The sequence below is a fragment of the Rhopilema esculentum genome, chromosome 14 (genome assembly GCF_057945365.1).
Source record: "Rhopilema esculentum isolate cy_ngs chromosome 14, ASM5794536v1, whole genome shotgun sequence".
Lineage (NCBI taxonomy): Eukaryota > Metazoa > Cnidaria > Scyphozoa > Rhizostomeae > Rhizostomatidae > Rhopilema > Rhopilema esculentum.
This window is the reverse complement of record NC_142828.1, coordinates 8300034-8327444: the sequence shown is the minus strand read 5'-3', so window position 1 is coordinate 8327444 and position 27411 is coordinate 8300034. Positions and strand designations below refer to the sequence as shown.

At 34.7% G+C, this 27411-nt stretch overlaps 2 protein-coding genes across 2 annotated transcripts in view; one reads left to right on the top strand and one right to left on the bottom strand.

Annotated features, from left to right (window-relative positions):
- The first annotated feature begins 63 nt into the window (after positions 1 to 63).
- LOC135695820 (G protein-coupled receptor kinase 5) lies at positions 64 to 27014 on the top strand. Its single transcript, XM_065215002.2, has 17 exons — positions 64 to 265; positions 8780 to 8866; positions 10914 to 11026; positions 13071 to 13148; positions 13877 to 13983; positions 15114 to 15206; positions 16001 to 16064; positions 18097 to 18237; positions 21007 to 21197; positions 22976 to 23013; positions 23280 to 23369; positions 24077 to 24165; positions 24511 to 24630; positions 25143 to 25280; positions 25750 to 25887; positions 26198 to 26350; positions 26873 to 27014. Exons 1-17 carry the CDS (start codon positions 214 to 216, stop codon positions 26912 to 26914), a joined length of 1734 nt encoding a protein of 577 aa, XP_065071074.1. The 5' UTR covers positions 64 to 213; the 3' UTR covers positions 26915 to 27014.
- LOC135695822 (adipose-secreted signaling protein) overlaps positions 21007 to 27411 on the bottom strand; it is a 52442-nt gene continuing 46037 nt past the window's right edge. Inside the window, exon 5 of the transcript XR_010517301.2 lies at positions 21007 to 27411. The gene's annotated coding sequence lies outside the window, so the exon portion shown is untranslated.

Here is a 27411-nt window from a genome sequence, read left to right as displayed (position 1 = left end):
TTCTGAACAATTTGTTCGATTGATGGCGTTTCTGCACTGTTTTATGGCTGCGCAGCGGCTCTTCTTCGGCAAAGTAGCAATGTATGGGTTTCATCTTCGAGATCAAATTTGAGGAGCAGAGACGGACATGTAGAGGAAGGGATGGAAAACAACTCTTTTTGACAGTTTATTTCGACTAGATGAAGTAGGAAAGATTTACGTAAAGGCCTATGGATGGAGCTAGAAAATATTGTCGCCAATACAGTCTATCTCAAGGCAAGGGAAAGTGAGTATATTGCATAGACCTTTATCGGTGTGTTGTCAACCTAAAGCTGGAATTCCTCTGCCAAGTTGTTTCAATTTTTTGATGTATAGTTTTGTAGTTTTAAAAAACCTATTATTTTTATTCGGATCATGGCCTTAACAATTCGCGCTTCAAACGCCACCAAGAATTTCGAATTCAGAACAGGTTTTCACGAATGGATGTTGCAAAATTTGTTGGGACGTAGGCCCTCCCTTCCTGTCCGGGCCGCCAACGAAGTCGCTAGTGTTTGATAAAGAGATCGGAGATAGTCGCTCGTAATTGCAAATGCGACACAAGGATACAGAGAAAATTAGCGGTTATCTGCGCGTTTTGGTTGTCTTCAAAGATACAGTTACGCCCAAACAAATTCATTTGCGGCATTGTTTCGTGTATTTCCGTGTGAATATTTGCGGCTCTTGATACTAGGCCTAATCCTGCCCTGTCATGTCACCTTTTCCTCATCGATGTCAATATATTCTACCCAAAAACTCGTTATATCAATGCCATAAACAGATGACTCCACACCTATGTACTGGGCAGTTTTTGGATGCAGCTGATCCACGGAAAACGCTTTGTTAAAAGCAAAGTAAAGAAAACCTGGGAAACAAAGCCTTCTCGTTGTTTATAGTTGTTAACGTCCCGGAAGCAGTCTATGGTATTGAGTCGGTTGGCCCCATCCCTAAAAATAAATAATTTGTGCTGAACTGCTCATTTATTTGGTTACAATCTGTTCTAACCTTAACCTCAAATCTCAATAGTCTGTATTGTCGTAACATGTATATGATGCATATCACATAGCCGTTTTTTATGAGAAGTATTTCTTTTATTTTAAGTTTTCCCAGCTATTCGAAATAAAAGTACCCAGAACTGAACTACAAAGATAGAGGAATTTGTCAGTATTTGCTGGGCAGCTGGAAAATGTCGCTGAATGTTTTTTAATTGTGCTTTGTTCTTATTCATGGGTTTTTAAGAGGAGTTTAGTTATGTTTGAGAAAAGACAATGAACACTTGTTATGAAGCTGAGCTCAGCTTCGCATTCATTTTTAAAAAGAAAATAAAATGCAATTTTTTCTATATATTCCTTAATAAGACAAAGGTCATCAACCAGTTGAGCTGCTAAATTGGACTGGACAGGTTCTATTTGGTTTTAAGGAAGGTTTTATCTTCTGAGAATTTCTTTTTAGAAAGTTTCATTAAAAATTTGGGAAAAATTACATGCTGGTAATCAGATTTTTAACCTATAAAGTTTTATTTGTTGGTTTTTCTATTGAGAATTAGTAATGCATGCAGGTAAATAAAAGTTGTTATTAATCTAAGTTATTTGAATGAAATTAGTCTACTCAAAGAGCAAATCAGTGCAGATTCATTTTGACCAGTGTTCTGTGCAATATAATGATAGAGCTAGGTATAAGCTTGAAAACCACATAAAGTATGAAAGCCGGGGTAAGCAACTTAGTACACAAAATACACACCTCTAAACATCAAATCATAAAGAACAAAGTGTATGTTTAAAAAATGTGATAAACCTGGAGACTCAGATTAACATGCAAAATTTTAGGTTGTACAATTCTTCTAGTATAGATATTGATCAAGGCATGTGGGAGGGAGCCATGGTATCACACCAATAACTCTGAGTTACACATAATTGGTAGTAAATGATGCATTTTTTGCACAATGCAGCTACTGTGTATTAACTAATGCATTTCTCTATTAGAATTGTTATGTTTCCAAAGGTTGATTCCAGTTGATTGTATGTTAACCACAAGATAATGTTTTGAGGGCTTCCAGTTTCCTCAGTTTGGTTGCTTGTCTGAATGTCAAGCTAATTTACTAGGTTTAATTAAAATGATTCTGTATTTTGTTTCACTGCCTTTATCTAGATTACTATCAGCAAAAAATTTGATAATTTAAGCAGCTGCTTTAGCTTTTCAGCAGATGAATTAATGTTTTTTTTAAAACTCTCATTTTCAAATGGTTATTTCATAATGGTACATGTGTCTGTCATAACATGAACTGGTGTCCTACTTTTTTGCAATCTGAATATGAAAATTCCATTTTATGCCCTGTAGATTATTACTTTTTAACTGTCTAAAAAATGAGAAACAAATATTTTGAAATCTTTCTTAATGAAAGTGTCCAGTTTAAGATATCTAGAATACATTCATTTCTTTGCTAGTTGAGCTGTGATTCTTGCTTCTCATTTTCTTAAGGAAATCTATTTCAAAGCATGGACAATGTTTGCTTTAAGTGGGTAAAAAGCCATAAAAATCCAGAACTGAACACAGATTTAGTTGCTTATTGTTGATTTCAGTTTACAATAAATGAATATAAGCATACCACATTGCACATTACCCCAGAAATTTTCTTATTTGAGGGCCTCATATTCACCTTGACTTAAGAACAGACATTTGCCTAACTCTGCCTGGTCCATTAACAGTTTTACCTTCAATCTTGCTTGTTTTTCTGTCATATTTTTTTTAGTAAATTTGTTACTTAACTCCTTATATTTGCTTTCCTTTTTCTTTGTGACAATTTATTTTCAATTATTTCTGTTTTGAGAAACAAGGTTGTGAACGAGACCTTAGCTGAAAATCTTGTAATTCTCTTTGCATAGTGAATTGAGAATCACAATTCACAGTGTTGCAAATACCAGCCCTTTTCCCTACCTTTGTGCCAGCATATTATATAACAGTTATATATTCCATTCTGTAATTTGTGGCTATATTTTGATAAGATCTAAATTTAATACTCAAATTCTCCCATAATTAAAGGTTTTTTGCTTTATAGTTATTGATGAAAATTTACTTTTGTTAATCCAACCCCCAAAGGGCCATCTGGTCCTATTATAATTTATCTGTTAATCCCACCACACTAACAAAATTTCCTTTATTTAAAGTTTGATTTTAAGATTTCTTTTCTGTACATGGGTGAGAAGGATTCAAAATTGTAATTCATAGGTTACCTGTCATTTTCATAATATTGTTTATCAAACAGGATTCACAAGTAATCTTCTTCTGGTTTTTATTAAGGTGATATATAATTGAGATTAGTTTAATTATATTAACTTATAATTGTATTTACATAATTAATCTAATCAAGTGCCTTCCCTGTGCACCTTTGGGATCAGTATTGATTGAGTGGTAAATCAATTGATTTTACATCATTTTGTTATCTAATGAAGTAGCATTCATGAAAATGTATCATTTTGTTAAGCATATTTGAGAGAGGAAAGTAAGAGAGCGATAGTATTTGCAGTTTTGATGAAGCTAAAAACCTCATATCACCAGCTTTCAGTTTTATTTAAATATTATTTTTAATCACTTTATATTTAAAGAATATCCTTTTCCATTTTGCTTTTTCTGTTTGGGTTTTCAAAAGATATCCTTTTCCATTTTGCTTTTCCTGTTTGGGTATTTATTCATTTCAGGAAAGCAAATTATAAAATGCGAGCAAAAATTTTTTAACAAGTTTTCAATTGTTGTCAGCCTGAACTTATATTGAATGAAAAATTGAAGTGTTCTATAGGGATTTTTAAAATGAAAGAACTGAGTGGAGATTGCATTTAAAAAAATCAATAGCCAACTGGAGACATCCAAAAAATCCTGAAAGTTTTAGCATCCATTGATAACTGTTAAGTTTTATACTTCTTTTGAGAATCATGTGTCAGAGGAAATGAACAAGGCCAGAGTGATAGAGTGGACTGGACAAAAAGCCATCCCTTTATTAATTTCAGAAAACATCCTTTTATTAAGGGGACCCTAATGACAAACTTTTATGTAAACGTGATTTCAAACCAAAGAATCATACCATGAATAATACTTGGCAAAAATATTAGCTCCCCTGTTACATATTCACATCAGATTTAGATGAATTGCCATAATGATGTGTCCCCTCCATACATCCCCTGAACAAAGTTTAGACACAATATAGTATTTGTTCATATTAGCCTCAGATCCTATATGATTGTTATACTTCAGTTCTTACAAATTATGTCCTCAAAATTGAGTTGAAAATGACCCACATATCTCTTTTTTATTTTAAAGGCAGTCTGCGCACTCCATGATTGGCTAATTATAACTTGACAACCTCACCTTAGAAGAGGGTCTCTCTTTTGCCTTTCATGCATCTGACGTTAGTTATTGTGGAAGAGCTCGACAAAAAATGCCTAATCTTTATATCATCGAAACAGACTAAGACGTTTGACACCAAAAAAAAATTCACAACAACTCGCTCAGGGAAAGTGAACTTTTGTGGTTCTTCATTCTGACTGTTTATTTATGTATTACACCAACGATGCATGAATATTGTGGCCACGAAAAGAGATTCTGAGAATTATGGGGGACACGCTACCTTTAAATATCAGAAGTCATGGCTTACAATTTTCCATTTTTTCCTGACCTCTGTTGAGTCTGTGTGGTTAGAAAATTCTCATTATAATTGTTTTGGCTAATTCGTAAGATAATATTTTTCTTTATGGTTATTTATATTATGTCATATTGTATCGTAGTTACTTTTTGAATATAGCAGATACATCAGTTTGGCTAGATATTGTTTGAAGAAGTTAAGATGTAGCCAAGATGTGCCAGGATGTCTCTTTGCTCCAGCAGAAGGAGGGTGTAGTTTACCTTTTTCATTGTTCGCTGCTAAACTAATTATTTGTGCCAAATTAAAATTCCAAAAGCAAAGATTTTTAGGCCACGTCCTTTTTAATGCCAGAAAACTCCCTTTTGTCAGCAAGGGACGCAAATTTTACCCGAAGGGAACGCCCGTGCCTAACATCTGGTTACGTAGAAGCAGTTTCAAAATCCACCACAATTACACCACAAAAGTACTTTGCCAAAATATCCCCCTCCTCCCACATTTTCTCATCGAATTTAAACTAATGCAAAATTGGTCCTTCCCCAAGCCCTTCAAATGACGCCGCTATTGCCCCAGAGGTATACCCAAGAGAGCTAGGAAGCACTCTAGCTTGGGAATGGGGAGAAGAAGAGGATAGATAATTTTGTGAAATATCGAATAGACTAAATAATTGGGATAAATAGATTTAAAAATCGAAGTAGTTGATCAGATAGGCTTGTAAAGCCTTAGAAGCCCAGTAGCCACACAGCACCAATCAAGGTATCACTCGATGTTGAATTCTGCTTTATCTTACATATGATCGAAGGTTTATGGTTATTGTCGAAAAAATATTACATTGAAACAAATATTGCCAACTTTTTGCAAAAGAGGAAAACGTGTGAAGTAGGGGCAGGAAAGAACATTAGTGTTTTTACAAGAAGTGCGCATCAAAGATTTATTACTAGAACATGCCTTTCAAGCATAAATGGGAAAAGGCCCGGATGAATTACGCAGTCACTTCCCTTTGCTTACTCGTACTTGCAAACCACCTGTATATAAAGAAATTATATCAAAATCTTGAAGTGAGGTCATTCTAGTGAGACCGACAAGATTTCATATTGCGCCTTATCGTGGAAATCACGTTTTGGAAAAATAATAATAGATTTAGGAAGAATGTATAAGATATAAAACAGTTAAAACTGCCTTATCTTCTAGAAGGCTTGAAAAAAACTTCAACCTGCACACCACATCGATATTCAGCTGAAAATAGTCCAAGCCTGACGTAATAACAAGGGCGAATCAACGTCACAGAACCGAATGTCATACTTGTGAACAGTGCCGTAACAAGAATTTATGAACTTTTTGATTGTGCAGTGCAGCTTTTTTAGTTTTCAACAGATCTGGTTTCATTGTCAGTAATGAAGATTTTCACCACGAATTCATCGATTTTCGAATGTTGGATGGGACGTTTGCTTAATGTGACTTTCACTTTCACAGGTTTTTGGATATGCTAAAACTCGGGCTCAAACTGAACATGAACGCAACCAAAAAGTAGCTCTGTAAAGAGAGCGCGTAATAAAGGGAATGGCTATTGGTTTTCTCTTTTTATACGGTGGATTTGAAAATCTCCTATAAAAATCTAGTGTAATAGACGATAGACAGCTAACAATTATGATTTTTTTCTGGCCTATTGTGCTTTCATCCAGGGATTTTTGACTTTTCATTTCAGTGCCAATTTTAACTTGTTAAAAAGCTGCTATTGTTCGTGAATATCTTTATGCAACTCTGTTTGAAATAGTTTTGGTAGCAGCCAACTTTTGTTGATGATTGTATCACCATCTAGAATTATTATATTTGCCATTGTTTGAATATGTCATGACAAGTCGGTTCTAAATTTTATGAAAAGTAACTCAATTTCCTGAAGGATGTGTCGAACAACCATTTTTAAGTGGGCCACCAATTGCAATAGGCTACAGTGGCGGATTTAAGAGGGGACAACTAGGGGCAGTTGCCCCTCCCTCGACGAGTTGAAGCAAATCTGGCGCCCCTTTTTCGGAAACTGTGCGCCCCTTTTGAAGAATAAGAATCAGGTGAAAAAGTTTCTGAGACCGATAGGTTAATTTGCTTCAAGGATTACCTCAAAGTTATGTTGTTTACTCCGAAAATGTATTTGAAATTAATGTATACAGCGTACTCTCGTCACCAATTTTTGAAAAATTTTCAGCGTCCCCACTACCAACTGCCCCTCCTTCAAGTTTGCTCTGGATCCGCCCCTGATAGGCTACAATTGCATTTTATCGAAAAACACCTTAAAAAAGAGAAACTCAAAAGAAAAGGCATTGAAGGGAACAAAGCATATTATATATTGGTATTATTTATAATAATTAGCTGCTGTAACTTGTTATTGTGTGACTATTTGCGAACTGCTCTTCGCTGCGAAATTCAATCGATATGTGGTGTGTTTATTCTAGAATATTTTAAAAATTTCTTATAGCTAATGGTCTAAATTTCATAGGAAAAGCATACAAAATACCGAAAGCTGATGTTAATTTTTGTGCAAAGAGCTACAGCAATTTTTGATGGGCAGTTGTCTCAGTGCTAACATGCTTTCATGTGTTTCTTTAACATACATTTTCTGGCTTTACTTTAAAGTTACTGTGCATTATCCAACGCGAACCAGTTTTGCCAAAGAAACCTTAGATCCTGGTGATTACTTCATGAAGCAATCGCATCTAAACGCTATTTTTTTACTTCTACAAATGTTAAAACTTCGTATCTTAATTAATCTCGGGCCTAAACGTCCTTTTGTTGAAGGTTTTCAGCTTTTTATAACTTGTGCTGCTTTTAACATATTAATATGTACAGCTATGTTTTAGGTTTTCATCTAGAATTCTTCACAAGCTGTCGTAAATAGACCTAATCCCTGTACTTCTCCTGCTTAAAGCTCGTCGATACACCAAAAGCTAATGTGCACAACCACATACATTGTGTTTTTAGAGAAGCTCTTATCAGCTTAAGCTGTTGCAGTTTTTCTTTGAATGGATGAATTTGAAGGTAGCCAGCATGTGAGCGGCGACTTCTAGATTTCTTCCATTAAATAATTGATTAGCTACTGTTTAGCCATGTGGATTTGAAATGAGCCACGTTTCTATGCAATTATTCTCAGTCCACATTCGATGTTATCTCGTAGCCTTCAAAGAAAGCTTTACGTGTTACTTTTTGAGAACTTGCGCGCTCACTAAAAGCTCACAAGATTCCCTTGCTGTTTCCGTCAATATGTTTCCCAAAGATTTTTCTTCCTCACCCAAACAGTTCCCTCCTGTGAAGTAGAGGGAGCGCAAGCTTTCTGATCGTCGTACATGGCAGGCTCTAGTTTAATGTCGAGTTTCGCCATCTTTTGTTCACTTGAAGTTAACTGTTCAATAGATTAGCAAGTGCTCTTCGTCAAACACAAGGCTAGCTCTAGTTGAAAGTCGGATTTCTCGATATTTTTTTCATATGAAGTTAAATGTAGATTAGCAAATGTTTTGGTGGTTCAATCATGCCTGTTTCTTGGCCGATCCACAGCCATCCATAAGCCATGAACGGGCAGTGATTGTTTAGTTTCCAGTTTGCATTTTTTAGCTATAGAGCTTTTACTTAACACTTTAGTATTTAAGTTATAGAGCTATAACTTAACACATAACACAATATTATAAATAAGTTATAGAACTGAAATCTTACGACTTCGTACGGAGAGAAGTTGCAAGCGAGTCGCACAATCAGGGACGGGTGCGAACCTGTTTTCAGCGACACTGTACTTCGTCTCTCAATCAATTGAGCTACCTGTTCACGTTCTCGAATCCAAGCTTAGAGCGGTGTCACTCGCACAGCAACTTGTTCTTTGTATTTTGCAAATTTAAAACGTTTGTTAAAAGCCGTCATTAAACCATTGCCTTGAAAAATTCAAGTTTTTATAAACCCCTCTTTGCGCTTAATATGAGGTTGATCAAGAATCCATGGAGCTTCATTCGTTGGTCATTCGTTTCATCGTGTAGAATTAAATTAGCAATTTTTGGAGATGTCGTATATTATCTGTTGAAGATAGAAGTTCAGTGACTTTGTATTTAAAAAGATATTCTGCATTTCCTGTCATTAAACACTTGATTTGTATTTCAGGTCGTGTCAAAGGAAGAAGCAAAAAATGGAAGACCATGCTTCAGCTTCCACACATCTCTCAGTGCAAATACTTGCGTAACGAAATCAGTGAGTTTGTTTCACCAATTCATTTGCCTTTTGTTTAATGATGCTGTCATTTTGATGCAGATTGTAGTATTAAGAATTATAGAAGTAATTGTCATCACTTCTTTATATGTTGTCTCAAGCTAGACTGTTCCGAAGGGTAAAACGATTAATTGAAAGATTATGCAAGCAGTATATAGAACTATGTCCTTAGGTCATACTCTTTTAAAGATTACGTCATAACTAACAGTATCTCTGTTGATAGTATTGTATCAGTAGTTATTAGTCAACACTTTGCAATTTGAAATGTTCAAATAAAACAGTATATAAAGAGAAGTATCTTTACATTGTACACAGGCAGTCATAGTAAAGGGAGATATGGATTTAGATGAATGAAGAGAGAGTGAAAACCAGAACAACTTTGAGTTTTTAGGGTTACTGGGTATCTTTCTAGGCACAGGGCAATACACGGAGAATTCCCCCTCAGTTGATTGCAAAGTTCTTTCACAAGTATTTTATACTTAAATTTTTTGATCGTTACAATATTTTGAGGTATTTATTCAGGGAGAAACGTACGTTAAGACTTCTCTGTAAATGTATGAATGATCTATCATGATACCAAGAGCGAAACTGTACTCTAAGGAAACATTTCTTGTCTTACATTAGGGAAACATTTCAAATTTAAAGATAATTCTTTAGAGAGCACACGATAGATGATAAAGGAAACAGAAATGCCATTTTTTAAGACAACTGCTTTAGGAAGTGTAACATGCAGTGAAAAACGAAAGCCTACTTTTTACTTTATTTGTCTTGGGCGAATCAATTTATACCTTGCTTTATTAACCTTCCCAAGTATCTGTTTCCTGTTCTCTATTGATGTGTCATGTTGTTGACATCTGTCAATCCATTTAGCGGATCCACCTTTGTTGCTAGTTATAATGTCTCCCTTAGCATTACAAATGGGGGCGAACAGCAAAAAGCTAATGAGACCCCAAGTAATCAACGAGCATGCGCACCGACCCCAAGCATAGCATAGTAATTATTTCAGAGTTGCAGGTGGCACACGTGTGTGGGTGTGTGGACAGATGGAAAGCGAATCATTCAAATCCTTTTTGCCTAACGTTTCTGGTTATGCCTGTTGTATGTTTGTACCCAGACAACCATGTACATTAAGTGCTCGCCCCTTGTAAGAAATGCAAAGAAGCACATTAGCAAACAAAGGCTACGGGTAAAAATACCATTTTCATACTACTGCCACCATTTGCAAACCACATATAACTAACAGCCAAGTTTCATGCCTTACACTTGTTGCCAATATTGTTTTTAAATCTTAGCTGTTAGGAGCCTAGCTTTCTCAGGCATGGGTATGCCTTCTATCAATATAATCGAAGACGATTTATGAAAACTTTGTCAAGTATTTGTTGCCGATGATGATGTTATAAAGTCCTTGATTCTTGCCATAATTAAGAAGCAGACTTAAGCTACCTTGATTATAGCAAGTAATCCGATTGCCAAATTGCCACCAGCTGTTAAAGAAGATATTATAGATATGATAATCTCATTAGCAATAATGAAACTGTGCATATAAGATTATTTGCAAAAACAGTAAATGGGTTACAGAGGCACGTAAACATGACCAAAATGCAAATCAAAGTTGCAATTTGGAGTTTGAAAACCTTGGTTGGCAATAGTACTATTTCTAGTACCTCAAAACAAACATGCGTATGCTGTAACATACAGTTTGATTCTGCTTCGTCTGGATGCCCTAAGAAACCCTCTTAAAAAGGCATGTGGTCTGTTAATTGTTTACGATGGGCAGGCCAGTTTCAATTCAACTTTGACTCAACTCCGTTTTGTGAAACTTTGTGTGTTTTCAGTTAAGTCCTTTGGTGGTCTGTTAATTGTTTACGATGGGCAGGCCAGGTTCAATTCAACTTTGACTCAACTGCGTGAAACTCTGTGTGTTTTCAGTTAAGTTCTTTAGTGGTTTGGTAAATGTTTCGCAGATCCTGTGTCTTTAAATCATTATCTTTTCACTTTTTGATATTTTCACATTTCTTTCTTATTTTAGACATAACATACGACAGGGTATGCGAAAAAGAACCTATTGGTCGAGAACTGTTCACAGAGTTTTGTAACAGAGATCCGAAGCTGAAACTGCTTGTTGCATTCCTAAGATCTGTGGTACGTTAGAATTAAAAAGGCACCTCATTTCTTGATAACAATATTTCTGAAGAGTTGATTGTCTATATTGATCGGGGTTTGGTAAACTTCAAGTCTCCTTTCGTTAAAAGTAACATGTAACAATTTACTGAGAGACAAACACTTGAAATGATGACCTACACAAGTAAACGCGATTGAAGATACTTTCACTGTTCTAAGATGGCTGATCATCTCATTGGATTTCAGCCAGAATATGGATTTGAGAAAATTCAAGTTATTTTTTACAGCAATATAATAGGAGGCTCTTGACCTTTTGTATAGATGTGGAAATCCTAAATATTATATCTTTAACTGCAGTAAAATTAAAATAAAACATTCCTATCCTTTAGTTTCTGAGGTTATATATTGATAATCTTTATACAAATAAGCCCTGGTTTATTTTGCCCATTTAAACAGTGTCTAAGCAAAGCTGGGCTGAATACTATTATGATTTTTTAAAACTCCAAGTTCCAGCCAGCTAAAATTTCTTATGTGGATTTTTAAACATGACACAGAATTCAATTCCAAATGTTTCTGACAAAATAGGTTCTTTAGGAGTTTTTTTATTTCAAAATATTTATGTACGCAGCCCTATCAGCTAATGTTAGAGTGACAATAAGGATTCAATATTTATAACCAAATAGCTATAATAATTTATATAATATTGTAAAATGTATACAAAATTTAATTTAAAAACAATACAGAGCTGTTCTTCCAAAGGATCGTGCTTTTGGAATTTTTACTGACTTAGCAAGTACTTTTTCAACTTTTCTTGAATTCAAAAATTATAGGACTTTGCTAATAGGCAATGGAATTCTATTCAAAGCAGAAATGACAGCAGTTCTTTTTTAGCCTTAGTGTAAAAGAACGGTCTTTATACGTTCATAAACACTTAAAAACCCGCTGATTTACCATAAAAACTTGTAATGCGAAAACCTTTTTCGCTTCAACGTTAACATTGTATGAAGCAAACTCTGTTTGTGCGAAATTGAAAGCTTCAAATTACATGGTCCCGATCAACAATCTAGGTGGATTTAAAGTAAGTAAGCTTAAAGCACGAAATCATATGTCAGGGTGTTTACAAAGCAAAGATATACACCAATATATATATTTAGAAATATGATTGTCTTGAAATGTCTTTGGATTATCAGAGAAGATAGCAGAATACTGGTTTTGTAGATAAGCTTTGTAGTGACATGGCGAATTGTTTGCACGTTCAGTCAGATTATGCATTGCAGCGAAGGTTTCGCACGTTAAGGCACCTGTCTTTAGCCGTTGCTTGTGCGATTTAAGTAATTTCCCAGTCAACTCTGTGCACTTTTAAGGTGTCTTGTAGAATTTGCAAATAAATTCATTAATAAGAAACGATAATTTTTTTAGTTATTAAGCCACTTTAAGAATAAGTTGATTAAGACTTTGAATAACATATGCATTGACCGGGGCTTAAGCATCTCAAAGAAAGGATTATTTGCAGATATTTGTGTATGCGAATGAAGAGAAAGCAGGCTTTTTGGTATTGTTGAAAAGATACCAGTATGGCACACAGCATGTCAGGATCAAAGCTAGATTCTGCTTTGAATAATTTTGTTTGCAGGATGTTTGAACGACGACTGTCAACAATTAGGCAGCAAAGGTTACTAATTAAAACCAGTATTGGCTGCATTGGCCTTGAAGTCTGGTATCTCTTTGGTTCTTATTCCAAAATAGTACGTCCAGGCAATCCATTCCCACAACAGGTCCATTTATTTTTTGGTCTTGTACAAAACATTAGCTACAATTCTTGTCAATCTATGTTTTTGCTTTTCCCCCCTTTTCTCAATACTACTACCTCAGCCCCCTATCTCCCTAAGAATGTTGATAGTCTAGACAAATATCAGACACTTCACATAAAAAGTACGCCAAATGATTCAGAACATTCATTAAATGATCTACAAAAGCAAGGCGTGGTCGGGGTGTGGCGATTGGGTATCTTTTATTGTCTATATTTTTAAGGTTTTATTTTCAAAATAAGTTTTTCTCTTTTTAGGAAAAGTTTGAATCATGCCCAGATCCTTCAAGAGACGAAAACATAAAACATGTAATGGAGAAATATTGGTATGATGAGGTAATCAACATTTGTCATTTTTTTTGTCACATTTTGTAGCTTGGATTTTGGCAAATTGCCAGAGTATTAATCTTCAAACGCACAATGTATCATTAGGAATTTTGAATGATATTTAATCCGTGATACCTCTCCACAAAAGGTAAGTGTCACGATTTTAAATCTAACGTGATTTAATTTAACGTGAATAATAACTTTAATTCTGTAATTGTTAAGAAACTACATGAGAATTCAAAAGATACATTTTTTATTTAACAATGGCAAAAATCTTGTTGCTTATCAAGGGTTCCAAGCTTTGAGAGAATATGCTTTGTGGGACTTAGTCCGGGTAGGCCTTGCAGTAATTTTTATAATGATAACTACATCGTCAAAAAGTGAATTGACCATGGAACGAGGTTCCCAAATAGATTTGGTAGAAATATTTTAACCAAAATAACGATCTATTTTAGGAAAAATGTTAAAATTGGGCTTAAGTCAGATAAATATAATCATTTCTTCCTAAAAGCTTTAGAATTTCTAATGAATTCATTGTATCAAAAGTTTATAGAACTGTTGAAAGCATTGCTCTTATTATATTGCAATACAAATTTAGGTATTTGCAAAACAGTTTCCAAAGGATATTGTTGCCGAATTAATAGAAGTCTGCGAATACCTTATACCGCATTTTGTTTTCTTTTGTGCTTTTAAAGCACATATTTTTGGTTTTTTTAAATTGGTTTTATTTTGTTCAGGAGTCTCACGAGGTCCTCAAGTCAATTGTTAGTGAAGATATTTTAGAAGATGTGAAAAGTGCCACTTCCAATGGTCCAAGTAATACGTTGTTTGAGAAATGTACCAGGTTTGTTGTCACTTCTTTTTATATTGAATTTTGCTCCAATTTGATATCTCTTGTTTAAATTTTAAGCATGATGAAACTACAGCTGGGGTTGAAAATAATATAAGGAACGTTGTAATTGATAATTGTAAAAGAGATAAGTTAGATGAAGATCACATCCTCCCTCCCATTTTACTGTTGCCGTTTTTTCAAAACATTTGTTATTGGGAACAAGAATGCTGTGCTTGGTCACAATTGATTGTCACACTTGCTTGAACGTGTGATTATTATCCACATCAGAATGGAAGAATCGATATTTTTATTATTGCTTACCTATATCTAACCTACAAAAAAGTCGCTGCTTACCGCGAGAAGGAATGTACGAAGAGATATATTTTTTAAATGAAAGGAAAAGGATGGCCCTCCTATCTTTAAAAACCCACAACACTATAAACATATTGTTTTAGAAGATTAAACTCGCCAGCATTTGTAATTTAGTTTAGTAACTTTAACAACATTCGTTAATCTGATTCGTTATCTTGTCATGGTGTCGAGATTTTGCGCTATTTGAAAATTAAAATGCATAGAACTCAAATGCATGAGAATTCTGAATTCTGAATATACAATTAACAAAAAAATTTTCTAAATACCTTTAGCAATATTTTTTTGGTAAAGTCACTTGTCTCTTATTCAATTTTTTTTCTTCGAGTTACCTTTGCCTATAGTAAGATCTTTCAGCAATTTTTGTGTACATTTTTGCAATACATATTGCTGACACTTCCAATTTTCTGCTAGTTTGCTTGTTGAAAACCGCACAGGAAAAATGAATTTTAAACAATTTCCCCCTCTGAATTGAGACCCAGCTTCTCGAAAAGACTCCCTTGTAAACGTCTGGCTTTGAGCAACCTCCCAATTGTGTCATCTTAAGATTAAGACGTTTCCCCTCAAGCCCATATTGTTACCCTTCTTAGCTTTCTAATAGCAAAGTTTGTTAAAAAAACTGCATGTTAATTTCTAAACGTAGCCACTGCAACCTATGCCCTCCATCCAGTTTAACCCTGAACTGATTTTCATTGATCACCTACTCGATGCAACACTTGACTCACAATGCACAGCAACACCTTTGCATGACACATATCATTCTCCTTTTTCAGTGAGGTCAAAGATTTTCTCAGAGAAAAGCCTTACAGAGAATATTTAGAGAGCATGTATTTTAAAAGGTTTTTACAGTGGAAATGGCTGGAACGGTAAGATCTCAAAAGTTTTCAAATTTCATCTCGAAAAACTCGAAATCGACGTTAAATTTAACTATAGGAATCCGTTTATTAATCTTCTGTCATTCATCTGATGATTTATTTTCCTGGGATCCAGGTAATCAAGATTTTTATCCTTTGTTGTTTTCAGAAACTTTTTTGTTTATAGAATGCTTAAAGTGTTAAAAAGGTAAGGCTGTGTTTTAGAAGGTAGGACATTGAGCTCTCTGCCACAGACCGAATTACCCTTATTAATATTTATTTGGGATACATTAGACATTTCTGCTTTGATATCCTTGCGGTACTGTGCTCAATATGTGTACACGTAGAAAATGAATCTCCTTAAGAGTGATTTACTCACGAAACAATATTGTGAAGATTAATAAAGTAGTCTGATTTTTCTTCAACTCCCACCATATATTTGGACTGTATTCTTTTAAGTCTTTATTTCATTCCAACGTATTTCGACTTTCAACAACCTTGGTTTTTTAAAGCAGGACAACAGTGATTTTATTAAAGATTGTTATTAAAGATTGTATTATTTCATTATTATAACTGATATCTACTTAATTTTCTGCGTATGGATTCGTTAATTACTTTAATTACAAATCAAGACAAGCTTTTCTTCTAGTTTTGTTTTCTTGATAGAATATGTAGATTTGATATTTGATAGAATTGATTCTTTTTTGATAGAATTTGTGTATTACTGCACTATTTATGGGTTTTTATATTGTAAGATGAAGTTTTAAGAAGCTTGAATTTGATAAGTTAGTTTTCTTCCTTGCTAGGCGACCAGTCACAAAGAGCCTGTTTCGGCACTATAGAGTTCTCGGAAAAGGCGGCTTTGGAGAGGTAATTTTGCCTTTGTTGTCATTATAATAAATCTTTTATTTGCAAGTGATTCTACAGTCAAGTCAATACTGATTAGTTTCGCTACTGTTATAAGTCAATCAAATACTAACACAACAAACTTTAATTTTCTATAAATTTACATTGTCATTTCCAATTGATTTCATCAATTGAACTTGATTGTAATAATGATTCGAAAAGAGGCTCTCCAACGATATAAGCTTTGATTCATAGGAGAGCCTAAATTGTGTATACCTTTATGTTTCTTTAATCTTGATGAAACTAATAAATCAACATGCGAAGATTAAAACGCATAAAATTCAATTTTATTAGAATGAACTTCAGGAAAAAACAGTTCTCTGTCACGAGAAACTTCAACGGTGCCCTCGGTTGATAGATTAATAACTTAATTTGTTACTGTATGTAATCAGTCAATTTTGCTAGACTGAATGCAAGTTTTGATAAATCCATTCCAGCATGTCAAAATGTTTTTTTTCCGAACTGCTACGACTATTGCCTACCGAATTATCTTGATTTTATATTATTTAAGAAACCCCAGTTTGTATAAGCAAATTGAGATCATGCATGGTATATTAAAGTACAATAAAAATTGATAAAAAACAGGCCTTGACCCTGTCAGTCCTTAATTGCCACCTACACTGCCGTTAGCATTTTTTTCGAGATGTAACAAAACCTCATCCTGTTTTTGAGGAAACTGAAACCAGAGTTCTCAATTGTTTTGTTCAAAGAAACATATTAAATTCATTTTGCTGATCTTGTTTCTCCAATATTGTAACGGTGGTACAGCGATGCTCTCTCTCTAATTATTCTACGATGTTGTTAGTTTCTTCACAAGTCACAAAAAGATTTACCATTGAAAGATTTATGGAGGGGAATTGTTTTATGAAAACTATTTGGCAGTTTTCCTGGAGACTGTAAAATTTTAAAGTGCCCAGAATACCAACTGTCTCGTAAATGTTGAAGCAACTCTTCAACACAAAGAGTTCTCTGAAGTCAGGGGCTTGCAGTTATTCCAAGGTTTAGACTTTTACAAATAACGGATAAATAAAGAGTTTTACGGCATTAAATAGTAAATGTACCTCCATATAGAGAAGCGAGATTTTAGAACAGATTTGTTTTGTTTCAGACTAAAAAAGCGAGATTTGTTTCAGACTAACGATTTTAGTTATGAAAACTTCGTAAGATTTATTGGCAAATTTGCCTTCATTTCCAGCAAAATTGTCGATACTTATAACATTATTTAAATGTAAGACTTGGGAGTTTCTAATTACGTAGATATGCGAATTATTGATATGCGAAAGACTCATCAAAGGCATTATTGTTCTTTCAACCCTATCCGCCAGCAAAGTTTTGGTTCAGGAATAAAATGAAATGAAATGCAATGAAAAGTCTTCGAGAAAATATTCAATATGAAAATTATTAATTTTATCGGATATTAATTATGGAAATATATCTAAATATATAATAAGAAAAAGTAAAAATTACCTGTGAAAACCCGCTGATTTTTTTCCCTAAAATCATTGTCTTTTTACTCTTCGTATGTTTATTCACGTTTTTCAATTTTTATCTCTATTTCGTCAAAACTTTTGTTCTTGAAAAGGTTTCAACAAATTACAATACTATACGTAATTATTCTACGTAGAACAATCAGCTTTTTTGTTCTAGCAATTTGATTGCTGTTGTTATTTGCAATAATATCCAGTTAAATCCTAAGGTTTTTATAGAAATTTTATGATAGGTTAGTTTAAAAGATTGCAGATAGATTGCCTGTTATTTTTTTTATCAACTTAAAACAACTACAACTCTAATATTTACATTCAACTGTGCCCCTCATAGCAGGAAAAGACCCAAGGTCATCGTGTTCCCACTACGAGGGCCTGTTATTTATTCCCTGTTTGCGATTCTTTGCACTGCTAACCTAAAAATATGAAATTAAATATTTATTATTTTAATTATTGTTATATAATTATTAGCTTTTAATTATTTTTTTAATATCTTATAAAAATCTTCACAGGTTTGCGCGTGTCAAAGCAGAGCAACTGGGCAAATGTATGCAATGAAGAAATTAGAAAAGAAGCGAATAAAGAAAAGAAAAGGTGAAGCCATGGCTCTTAATGAAAAGCAGTTGCTGGAAAGGATAGATTGTTTATTTGTTGTAAGTCCATTACTCGAGATTTTTTCTTTAAAGTTTAAACTATGTTTTTGTCTGAATATGCTCTTGCTAGCATCTGTGACAGCTTATGACAAGATTATTTATTAATTGTTTGATAACATTCGTTTAACGCTTTCTACGACACAGGGTCAAAGCTAATTGCCGTCTTTATTCTACCTTTTCTATCTTCTAAACCGCACACCCATAGTTGAATGTATTGAGTTACCAACCACACCGTATTGTTTATCTAACATCTCACACAGTAATTCTTTCTTGTGTTCCGTCCTATGATAGTTATTTGTATCTTCTTTTCTCCACGCTCTCGAGGCTGTCTCTGTTTTGCCCCCCCCCCCCCCCTTGATATGGCCGTATCTATTTTCCAGGCTTAATCTTTTTTTGTTCACAATAGAACCGTTTTGGGGCTGCCAACCTTTATAAACCCCCCTTCTTTTATAGCCGTTACTTGAAAATTTTCTATTTTTGCCCAAAATCAAAATTTTCATAATGTTTGTGCTACATATCTTTGGAATCTTTTTGTTCGCTCTCCAGCAACATTCATGCTTAATTTGAAAGGCGAAGTCATGCACCTGTCTTTATCACCAAGTTAATGCTCTCTTTATAATCACTTCTGTCTTAGTTTCTGTTCATTTTATTATTATATATATTCTTCTTAACATTACCTTTGTCTACAAAAGGCCTTTCTTCACTGTGCTATGCTAACTCTGCTGATACCCTGTGACTAAGCGGGTTTCTGGTTGACGTGTTGCCTTCAAAAAACCTTCTGTCTTTATCAAGCTTATATCCTGTGGATTATCCAAAAGTCATTTATGAATACTCACTTCCTGTGGTTGAGATTGTAAACAGATACGGGCCGTTCCCCTTACTTATAATATTTCCTTGAGTTTTTATTTTATCTTTGCTGCTCAGTTTTACCTGTTATCACCTGATATGCCATGCTGAAAAGATCTGTCAGAATTTGTAAACACAAAGGCCTCTTTGTTTGTAAAAAGGTGTGTTTGAAATGGCCGCTTCTCTCCCTTTGCGCTTGCTTTGTCTGATATGCAGCATAATGTAAATGAGACTTATCTCAGGAGAAGCAAAATTTTAGTTTTTGTATCCACTTTGATAATATCAGAAATTTAAGATACCATAATTAAGTATGCGATCTCCATGTATATATAGAACGCTTTCTTCTTAAAAGTTGTAAGATTTGCTCATTACAAAAAGTTGCTATCCTACTTATTATGCTAGTATTAGGCTAACAGTTTTGGGAAAGCTCGGTCTCATGTAAACAGTTAACAGATCTCCTGTATCTAATTATTTGCAACTTGATATGGTGTCTCACTCAGGAAAACTGCCTCGTGTCGTGGATAAGTCAAGTTTACAGTAAACAGTAATGTTCTCAATGCCATTTTGGGTTAATTGAGAGTTTTGTAGCTGTTCTACCACTGGGTGTCCAAGTCTTGAGATCTTGGCACAACATACGAAAGTCTTTGTGACATGTTTTTATTAGATTTATCATCAGCAATGCTATTGAAAATCGAGAATGCAAGGCAGCATGACCCTGCCTCCAGGAAGCGGTTAGGAGACACCTTTTAAGTCGCTTTGTTTTCTCACTTAATTTTGGCACATGCTACTGTTGTTTATGAGCGTTGATTACTGTAAGGAATGCAAGGATATTGTTCGCCTCCCTCTGTTACCACCCTCATACCGAGTGGGTCCTTTTATGGTACACCCATTTACGTAAATCGCAAGACAACACAAGCCGTCCTCTTTTCCTTTAGCCAGACCCGGTGACGTCAGTTGTTCACCGCTTTTCAAGTTAGAACATTTATTGTCATTAGTGTAGTGTCAAAGAAATCCAAACTTTTTGGTATTTTACTGTGTTAGGTTAATGTGGACAATGAAAAGTGTGCGAGTTGTCTAAATCACTGCCCATCACTCGGTCACTTAGTGATGTCATTTACTTAAAAATTTCTAAATCACGGTCATTTACTTAAAAATTTCAAAGGATTTTCCCTCACAGTTACACCCAAACCATTTCAATCGAATGAGATAAGTGGTTATTTTCAAAGCAATTTTGCTCCTATAGTTCGTGATAGCATCTACACTTTGAAATGCAGAAAAAATGAGTCAGTTACATAATTTTAATCAATACACCTGTTTTGAGTCACGTACCTTTTATCCTAGAGTTAATTCTAAGACTTGATGTGAACACAGTATTGTTTTTAAAGAAACATATTTCAGCCGTAGAACGCACATAGGCTTAACTTTCAAGTTTACAAGTTTAATTTAATGTGCCTTTGGGTAGATGGGTAGCTTCTGTTGACTTAGGCTTCGAAAGAGCATCTGTTGGAAAAAGAATATTTGAATATCATACCCTAATTATATGGCAATTGTTTATTCACTATATTTTTGTAAATCTTTGGAGCCTTGTATTTATGTTATTTCGAATGTTAGTTGAAAAAGAAGCAGATAATATCAATTTAGAGAGAAGCCCCATGAAACGTTTACGATATTTTAGAAATATAAGTCAACATTTTGTCGAAAATCGAATACCCCCAAAATTCTCGCAAGTGTACAAAAAAAATTAGCAGAAACTCGACAGTTGTCTTGCGATAACATTGAGTGTTAAACTTGGAGCAGCAAGAAAAAAGTATACAGTCTTTCATAGCAACGTGTGTATAGCTTTGTCTATACGACATCGTGCACTTTGCAACAGTCTAATTAACTGTAATCTTCACAAGATTATACCATATGCTTGTCTCGTAGGTCAGTCTTGCTTATGCACATGAAACAAAAGATGCCCTCTGCATGGTGTTGTCCCTCATGAATGGAGGGGATCTGAAATTCCATATTCACAATCTTGGAAACCCAGGATTCGACGAAGATAGAACTCGATTTTATGCTGCAGAAATCTGTAGTGGAATAATGTATTTACATTCTATTAGGATTGTTTACAGGTAGGCCAGTTTATTCTTTATTGAATATAATTGTTGCTCACAAGTACTTTATGTAACGCTGTTTGTGATATCAACCTTTTTGCCATTTCAATTCTTACATGCAAGCTTGTTAGACCAGGGCTGAAGATATCTGAGTAAGGCCTAATAGCAGCCAGCAGTCAGAGTGCTGCGAATTTATGAGATATAAAGATTTTTCTTGTAAATTGTGTTTGTATCATGTGCTCTGTAAAATCTAGAAAGGAGAACCCCTTGTTATCTTTCCTCTTTTTTAATTAATGAAAAGTTTTTGAGATGTGCCTTTAATTTCCATTTGACAAGAGTTTTCAAAAGTGTTGAGCAAAATTTTTACATGGGACTGTGTTGGTTTTGGAAAAAATGTTTATTTTCTAGAAAAAATCTAAATCTACGCAACGACCAATCTAAACTTAATCAGTGCCTTGATTTTGATCGAATGCACCTATTACTTTGTCATGACGAGATTTCTTTTTATGAACAATCAAGTATTACAAGTTTGTATTCAAATTGCCTAAAATGTCGCTATCAGAATCGTGGTGACACGTTTGTCTTGGCACAGTGGAAGACCAGGACCCAGGTTGGGCTTTGTAGGTATTGGCTTGTGGCAATCAAACGACCTAAAACACTGCAGCATGGTCCGGCTTTCTCGAAAATGAGACCACTGATTAGGACGGGGGTAAAAGCTCTTGGCAAATGAGACCTTAATGACGGCATTAGCACTCCTTATCTTGGCAGAGGTACAAATGCTCTCCTAAAAACTCCTTTCCGAACAATATGCGAATTATTGAATGATGTCAATTAGCTAGGGTTTCTCTGCCGGTGGAGTACCTGCGGAAGTTTACATGTTTTTATTGTCACCGATGTTTTCAAAGAATTTTTGAATAGGTGTCGTGGATACATTTGAAGCTCTGCAAGTAACAAACATTGCAATCAAAACAATGCCAACAACTGCCCCAGTAAACAAGAGTAAACAATTTTTGCCCAAGTAGTCAAAGTATATGACTACACTACCCATTTTCTGCGATTGACTTTGTTAGTGAAAGTAATTTTGGATACAGCATAAGCTTTGCTGTTACTCAGAATTGCACACTATTTTTTAATGTCAGTTTTGTGTTGTCTCATAATATGGCAATTAGGTCATGTGTTTATCTCTACTTAAGTCTAGTGTTACACGTGTCTTTTCAAAAACTGTGTACAGTGCAGTTTTTATGAACTCTTTTGACTGTCTGCAAATGCCAATGTAACTCACAACAAAAAGATAGCAAAAAAACGTACTGTGATGGTGTCTGATATTTCATCATTAGGATAATTTCAAATGGCTCTTGTGTTATTCATATTAAATCTCAGTTTCTGTGCGCCTAATCTTGCTTTTGGTTCAACTTGCTGTTGACGGTTTAACAACTTTTACTTAGTCTTGACAACTTTTCAGAGATTTCTGTTTGCACAATTACAGTAATTTAAGATTCTCAAACAATAAGCAGTACACTAATAAAATGTTCAACATTTCTCCATAAATGCAAGTACTTTGACTACTCTTTTAAAATGCAAATCTATATTTGTAGGCCTATTTTTAGTAAACAGTGAAAATTTACAAATCAGTGATTTCTTGGTTGAGAATCTTTATGTCTAGAAAAGATAACTCTTTCGGTTTAAAAACAGAGATGTTGTGACATCCACATGCTCTAATAGTCTATGTTAGTCCCCTCTTTTTCTGCCTGAATTTCGAATAAAGTTTTTTACGTAAATATTTGTTCAATTTACAGGGATATGAAACCAGAAAATATACTTCTTGATGATAATGGTAAGTTTAATACTTCACAAGCTGTTGTTTTTCTTTCAAAGGTTTTAAGTTTCTTCGATTACATATCTATTCGATTTCAATTTCGTGATGGTCTCTCCATGTATACGATAGATGGTGTTCACGTGTCTTTGATTAATATCTGAGCTTGTTTGGGAATTTCTCAAACTGATTTAAGTAACTTGCCAAAGTAAATTGGGAAGGGTGCAGTTGCAGCAGGGAATCGGTAGTTGTTCGTATTAATTTTTTTGTGTCTCATTGCATGTTAGGACATACAAGAATATCAGATCTAGGTTTGGCGGTGTATATTCCCCAAGGTGAAATGGTCAAAGGAAGAGTTGGTACTGTTGGATATATGGGTGAGTAACTAACAGTATCTGGTGTCTAAACCACATGCAAATTGACTTAGATAGCCCAGTAAGCATTAAAGATGGTACCACCAATTTCCAAACTGAACCTAGCCTATAATAGTACCAGCTAGATTTATTGCTGTTTTCTTGTTTCTTTGAGAAAATGTCGAATGTAGGAGGCACTAGGGGCTGAAAATGCCCACATTACGATGTAGTAAATGGAAACTGGTAAGAGAAGTGATGTATTTAAACGGGAAAGCGTACCTTGTGCTGTCAGGCTGAAACCGTTTGCTTTTTTTAATCCATTAGCTAGGCAGAAATTCCTATAAGTTATGATGCAGAATACCTATTTAAGCTAGAGGTTTGAGCGGTTAAGAGATCATTTGCAGCGAGCATCGTGTCATTCCACGACCCTATTCATCAGAAGGATGGAGACCTACTGAATTAAAGAAAGGGTGATTGGCATCTCTCCGTCACGGCATCTTAAACTGGGACGGTACTTCATTTCCTCCGATAGTTGGCTCTGCTCGTATCTTGAGCCATGGATGTCCAGTGTTACAACAGGGTTGTTTCAGTTACAGTAGGGACATCTATTACCATCTGCATTTCATCTTAGGAAAGCTCCACTAACCACCTAGTTGTGCTTGTGCCCTTTTTCAGTTTTCAACAATTTGCTCACTTAGTCAGGATGTTTATATTTCAAACATTTTTTGCAGCCCCAGAGGTTGTTCGAAACGAAAAGTATACATTTTCTCCGGACTGGTGGGGAATGGGTTGCCTGATTTACGAGATGCTTGAGGGCAGGGTAAATATCTGTTGATTTCTTTATAAATATTCACATTCATTTGTCTAAGGAAATGGTAACGATTTCATTGACTAAATTTTTACCTTGAAATTACTCATGTAGTAAATTACTTGAATATTCATTCGACGATCATGATTTCCTTCATCATGATCTGTTTGCATGTCTCTCTGTCCTGCCCATTTTATTTTCATAAGAGAGGCTATTATCTGTCTTTTCCCCTCCTTTTCTCTCCTGTTTTTTGCTTATTGTTTTTTAAATTTTTTCAAAATGATATCATTGCAAAAGGCTTCTCCACTTCTTTCCACCGTGTTTACAGAACTTTTAATTGTCAAAATGGACTTTTAGGCCCCTTTTAGAGCACGAAAAGAAAAGGTTAAGAGAGACGAGGTCGAAAGGCGAGTGAAAGAAGACAAAGAAACGTATTCTTCAAAATTTACTGATACAGCTCGAGATATTTGCGAGCAAGTAAGGAAGTACTTTTTCAAATATATATATATATATATATAAATATTATTGTGTATCTAGGTAGAGCTGTGTGTGATTTGAAATGTAGAACTCATCAGTTCAAAGTTTCTTCCAAGAGCTGTGATCGATCCTCGGGCAACGTTACAAAAATTAACTTATTCATATATATACAACTTAAATTTATGTCTTTCAAAAACTCTTTAGAAAGATATCGTTCTGTTTTTAAGTACCTCGAGCAGAACATGTGAAGAACTCTTCTTTTTCCTTGAATTTGAATCTTCTGTAATAGTTGCGATGGAATAAACACTGCGAGGTCGAAATCTAAAATTCCGACTGTACGTAAAACATATGAAGAATAAATGAAGAGCTTCTCCTTCTGTAAAGCCATATTTCTTTCGTTTGCTTTGCAATTTTATTGACTTAAAACTCAGTTCATATAAGTTAACATCTGAAACATGCGGAAAATGTTATCTTGCAGTAAAAATATTTTATATCTGGTTTTTATATTTCAGTTCCTCCAAAAGAATCACACACAAAGATTAGGTTGTAAAGACAAAGATCAACAGTCAATCAAACTTCATCCATTTTTCAAGCACATTGATTGGGCTAGCCTCGAATCTGGCGAAACAGAGCCTCCATTTAAACCTGACGTGAGTATAATTTGATGCAAATTAAGCCTGTTCCAAAATTTCATGCTTTCTTTTAAGTTTTTTAAGCAAGAATGAGACCTGCAAATCTTTACGATACGAGTGTAAAGAATCAGGTTTTTTATAAGTGGCCATTGTTGATCGGTTTTAGTGATGAATGCTCCATAACACCAAACTGCAAACAAATTGCGCGATAAACTGCTGTTGATAAGGAGACCTGGTTCATTTCTAGCTGTTTTGAGGCTAGGAAGCCTGGTCTGCTCCATATCCACATATCTTGAAAATCAGAAGATAAGTTTCTGAAAGCTGTCCATGGGCATTTCAATTGGTTGTACAGTTTCTTATTTTTATTGGTGATTTGTACTACTTTTTTAGTTATTCATATGCTATTGGCTTGTCTCTTAAGATTATTTTCTTATCTGATACGATCTATTTTCATACTAGTCATTGCATGTATTTTTTACTTTGACAGCCACGTGCAGTTTACTGCAAAGATGTCTTGGATATCGAGCAATTTTCAACCGTTAAGGGTGTGCAGATAGATGAAAGCGATGAAGAATTTTATAAAAAGTTTGCCACTGGTTCTGTTGCTATTCCATGGCAAAAAGAGGTACGTCTTTATTCACCAATTCTTCCTGGTTTCTGCTTTCAAATTTTCTTTTTATAATCTAGTGCACACTGCTACCACCCTGTTTGTCAGTATTTCATAACTCTGGATCTTTGCTTTCTGGATAAAAGTATTTATTTCCCTAATATTGAGTTGCAGAAATTAGTTTAACTTCAAAGCAATGCTAAAATCCTGAAAGAGTGTGCTTAATACAGACATTACACCAAAACAGGCATCTTGTCTTGGTACTTAACCATTTCTAAATATGATATTATGGTTAATGTTAAATTTCATCACACATTTACCTTTTTAGATGATAGAAACAGAAGTTTTTCAAGAAATTAACGTTTTTGGGCCACACGACACACCAACCCCTGACTTGATTGGGGATGCTCCTCCCGAGGTCCCGGAAAAGAGCAGTTGCTCTTGCTGTCAATTTTTATGCAAAAAGAAGAAAAAGCAACGCGTATGTACTTTCTTTTCTAATGAGATACTGCTTTTTGTGTGGGCCTTATCAGCATGGAAGCCACAACTTTTTAACCATAAATAGGACAAACTCTTCAGAATTTTTTTAGATTCTTGATCCTGTTTTAAATTTTCCATCTCCCGTTTAAAACATTTTCATGAATTGATATCGTAAATTCAAAAAATTAATGCATTCAAAAACACTTCATTTTTTCCTGCTATATTCTGGATAGACAAGCCAAATATTGTAAAGGTCTTGTACAGGACTAATCCATCTATTGCCTGGTACGTGAAAATGCGGATAACCATTACATATAACTGTTTGTTAGTATTGAAACCAAATGACCATTGTGCATCGTAGTATGTGGTAGGAAACCATATTTACTGTTCTTTGAATCGAGAATGGGAAGCAATATTAACAGCTCTTGGTAACGATGTTGAGGAAGTAGAACAACAAGCGAAGTGTCGGCACCAGTATAGCCCATGTTATTGTTTTTTTAATGGAGATTAAATTATTTTTTAGAAATACGCACTGGAATCTGAACCCTCAACGAGTAGTGGTTAAATTCGTTTATTTGGTGTTTGGTATTATGATTGCTAGCAACGACGACTTTTGCAGGCGATTGACGAAGAAGCTACCTTTCTGTTCATACACGACTCCTGCGAAGCCTGCCTCGCAGACATGATTTCAAAACATCCAGACGCATGTTGGACTTGGCAAAAGCATATGCTCTTTTATGTTGAAAATTGGTCGTTTATATAAAAGATCGTTCGTTCTGTTGATATCACCTCTATTTAAGCTTTAATTGTTAGCCCTGAGTTGAAATCTTTTAAAAAAGAAAGCTATAAGAAACGTTCAGATTTTCTATACAAAGACCATTTGATACAACCTGTGATACCGTCAGGTTGATGACGTAAAACCAAACGCTGTTGCTTTTTCTGTGCAGTTTTTCATGTACCAGCATCTTGAAAAGTACTTAAACCAGTATAAAAAACTTTTCCCAAGAAATGAAGAGCGCTGATAAAATGCTTCCACCACTTATACTCGATCAAACCAAAACC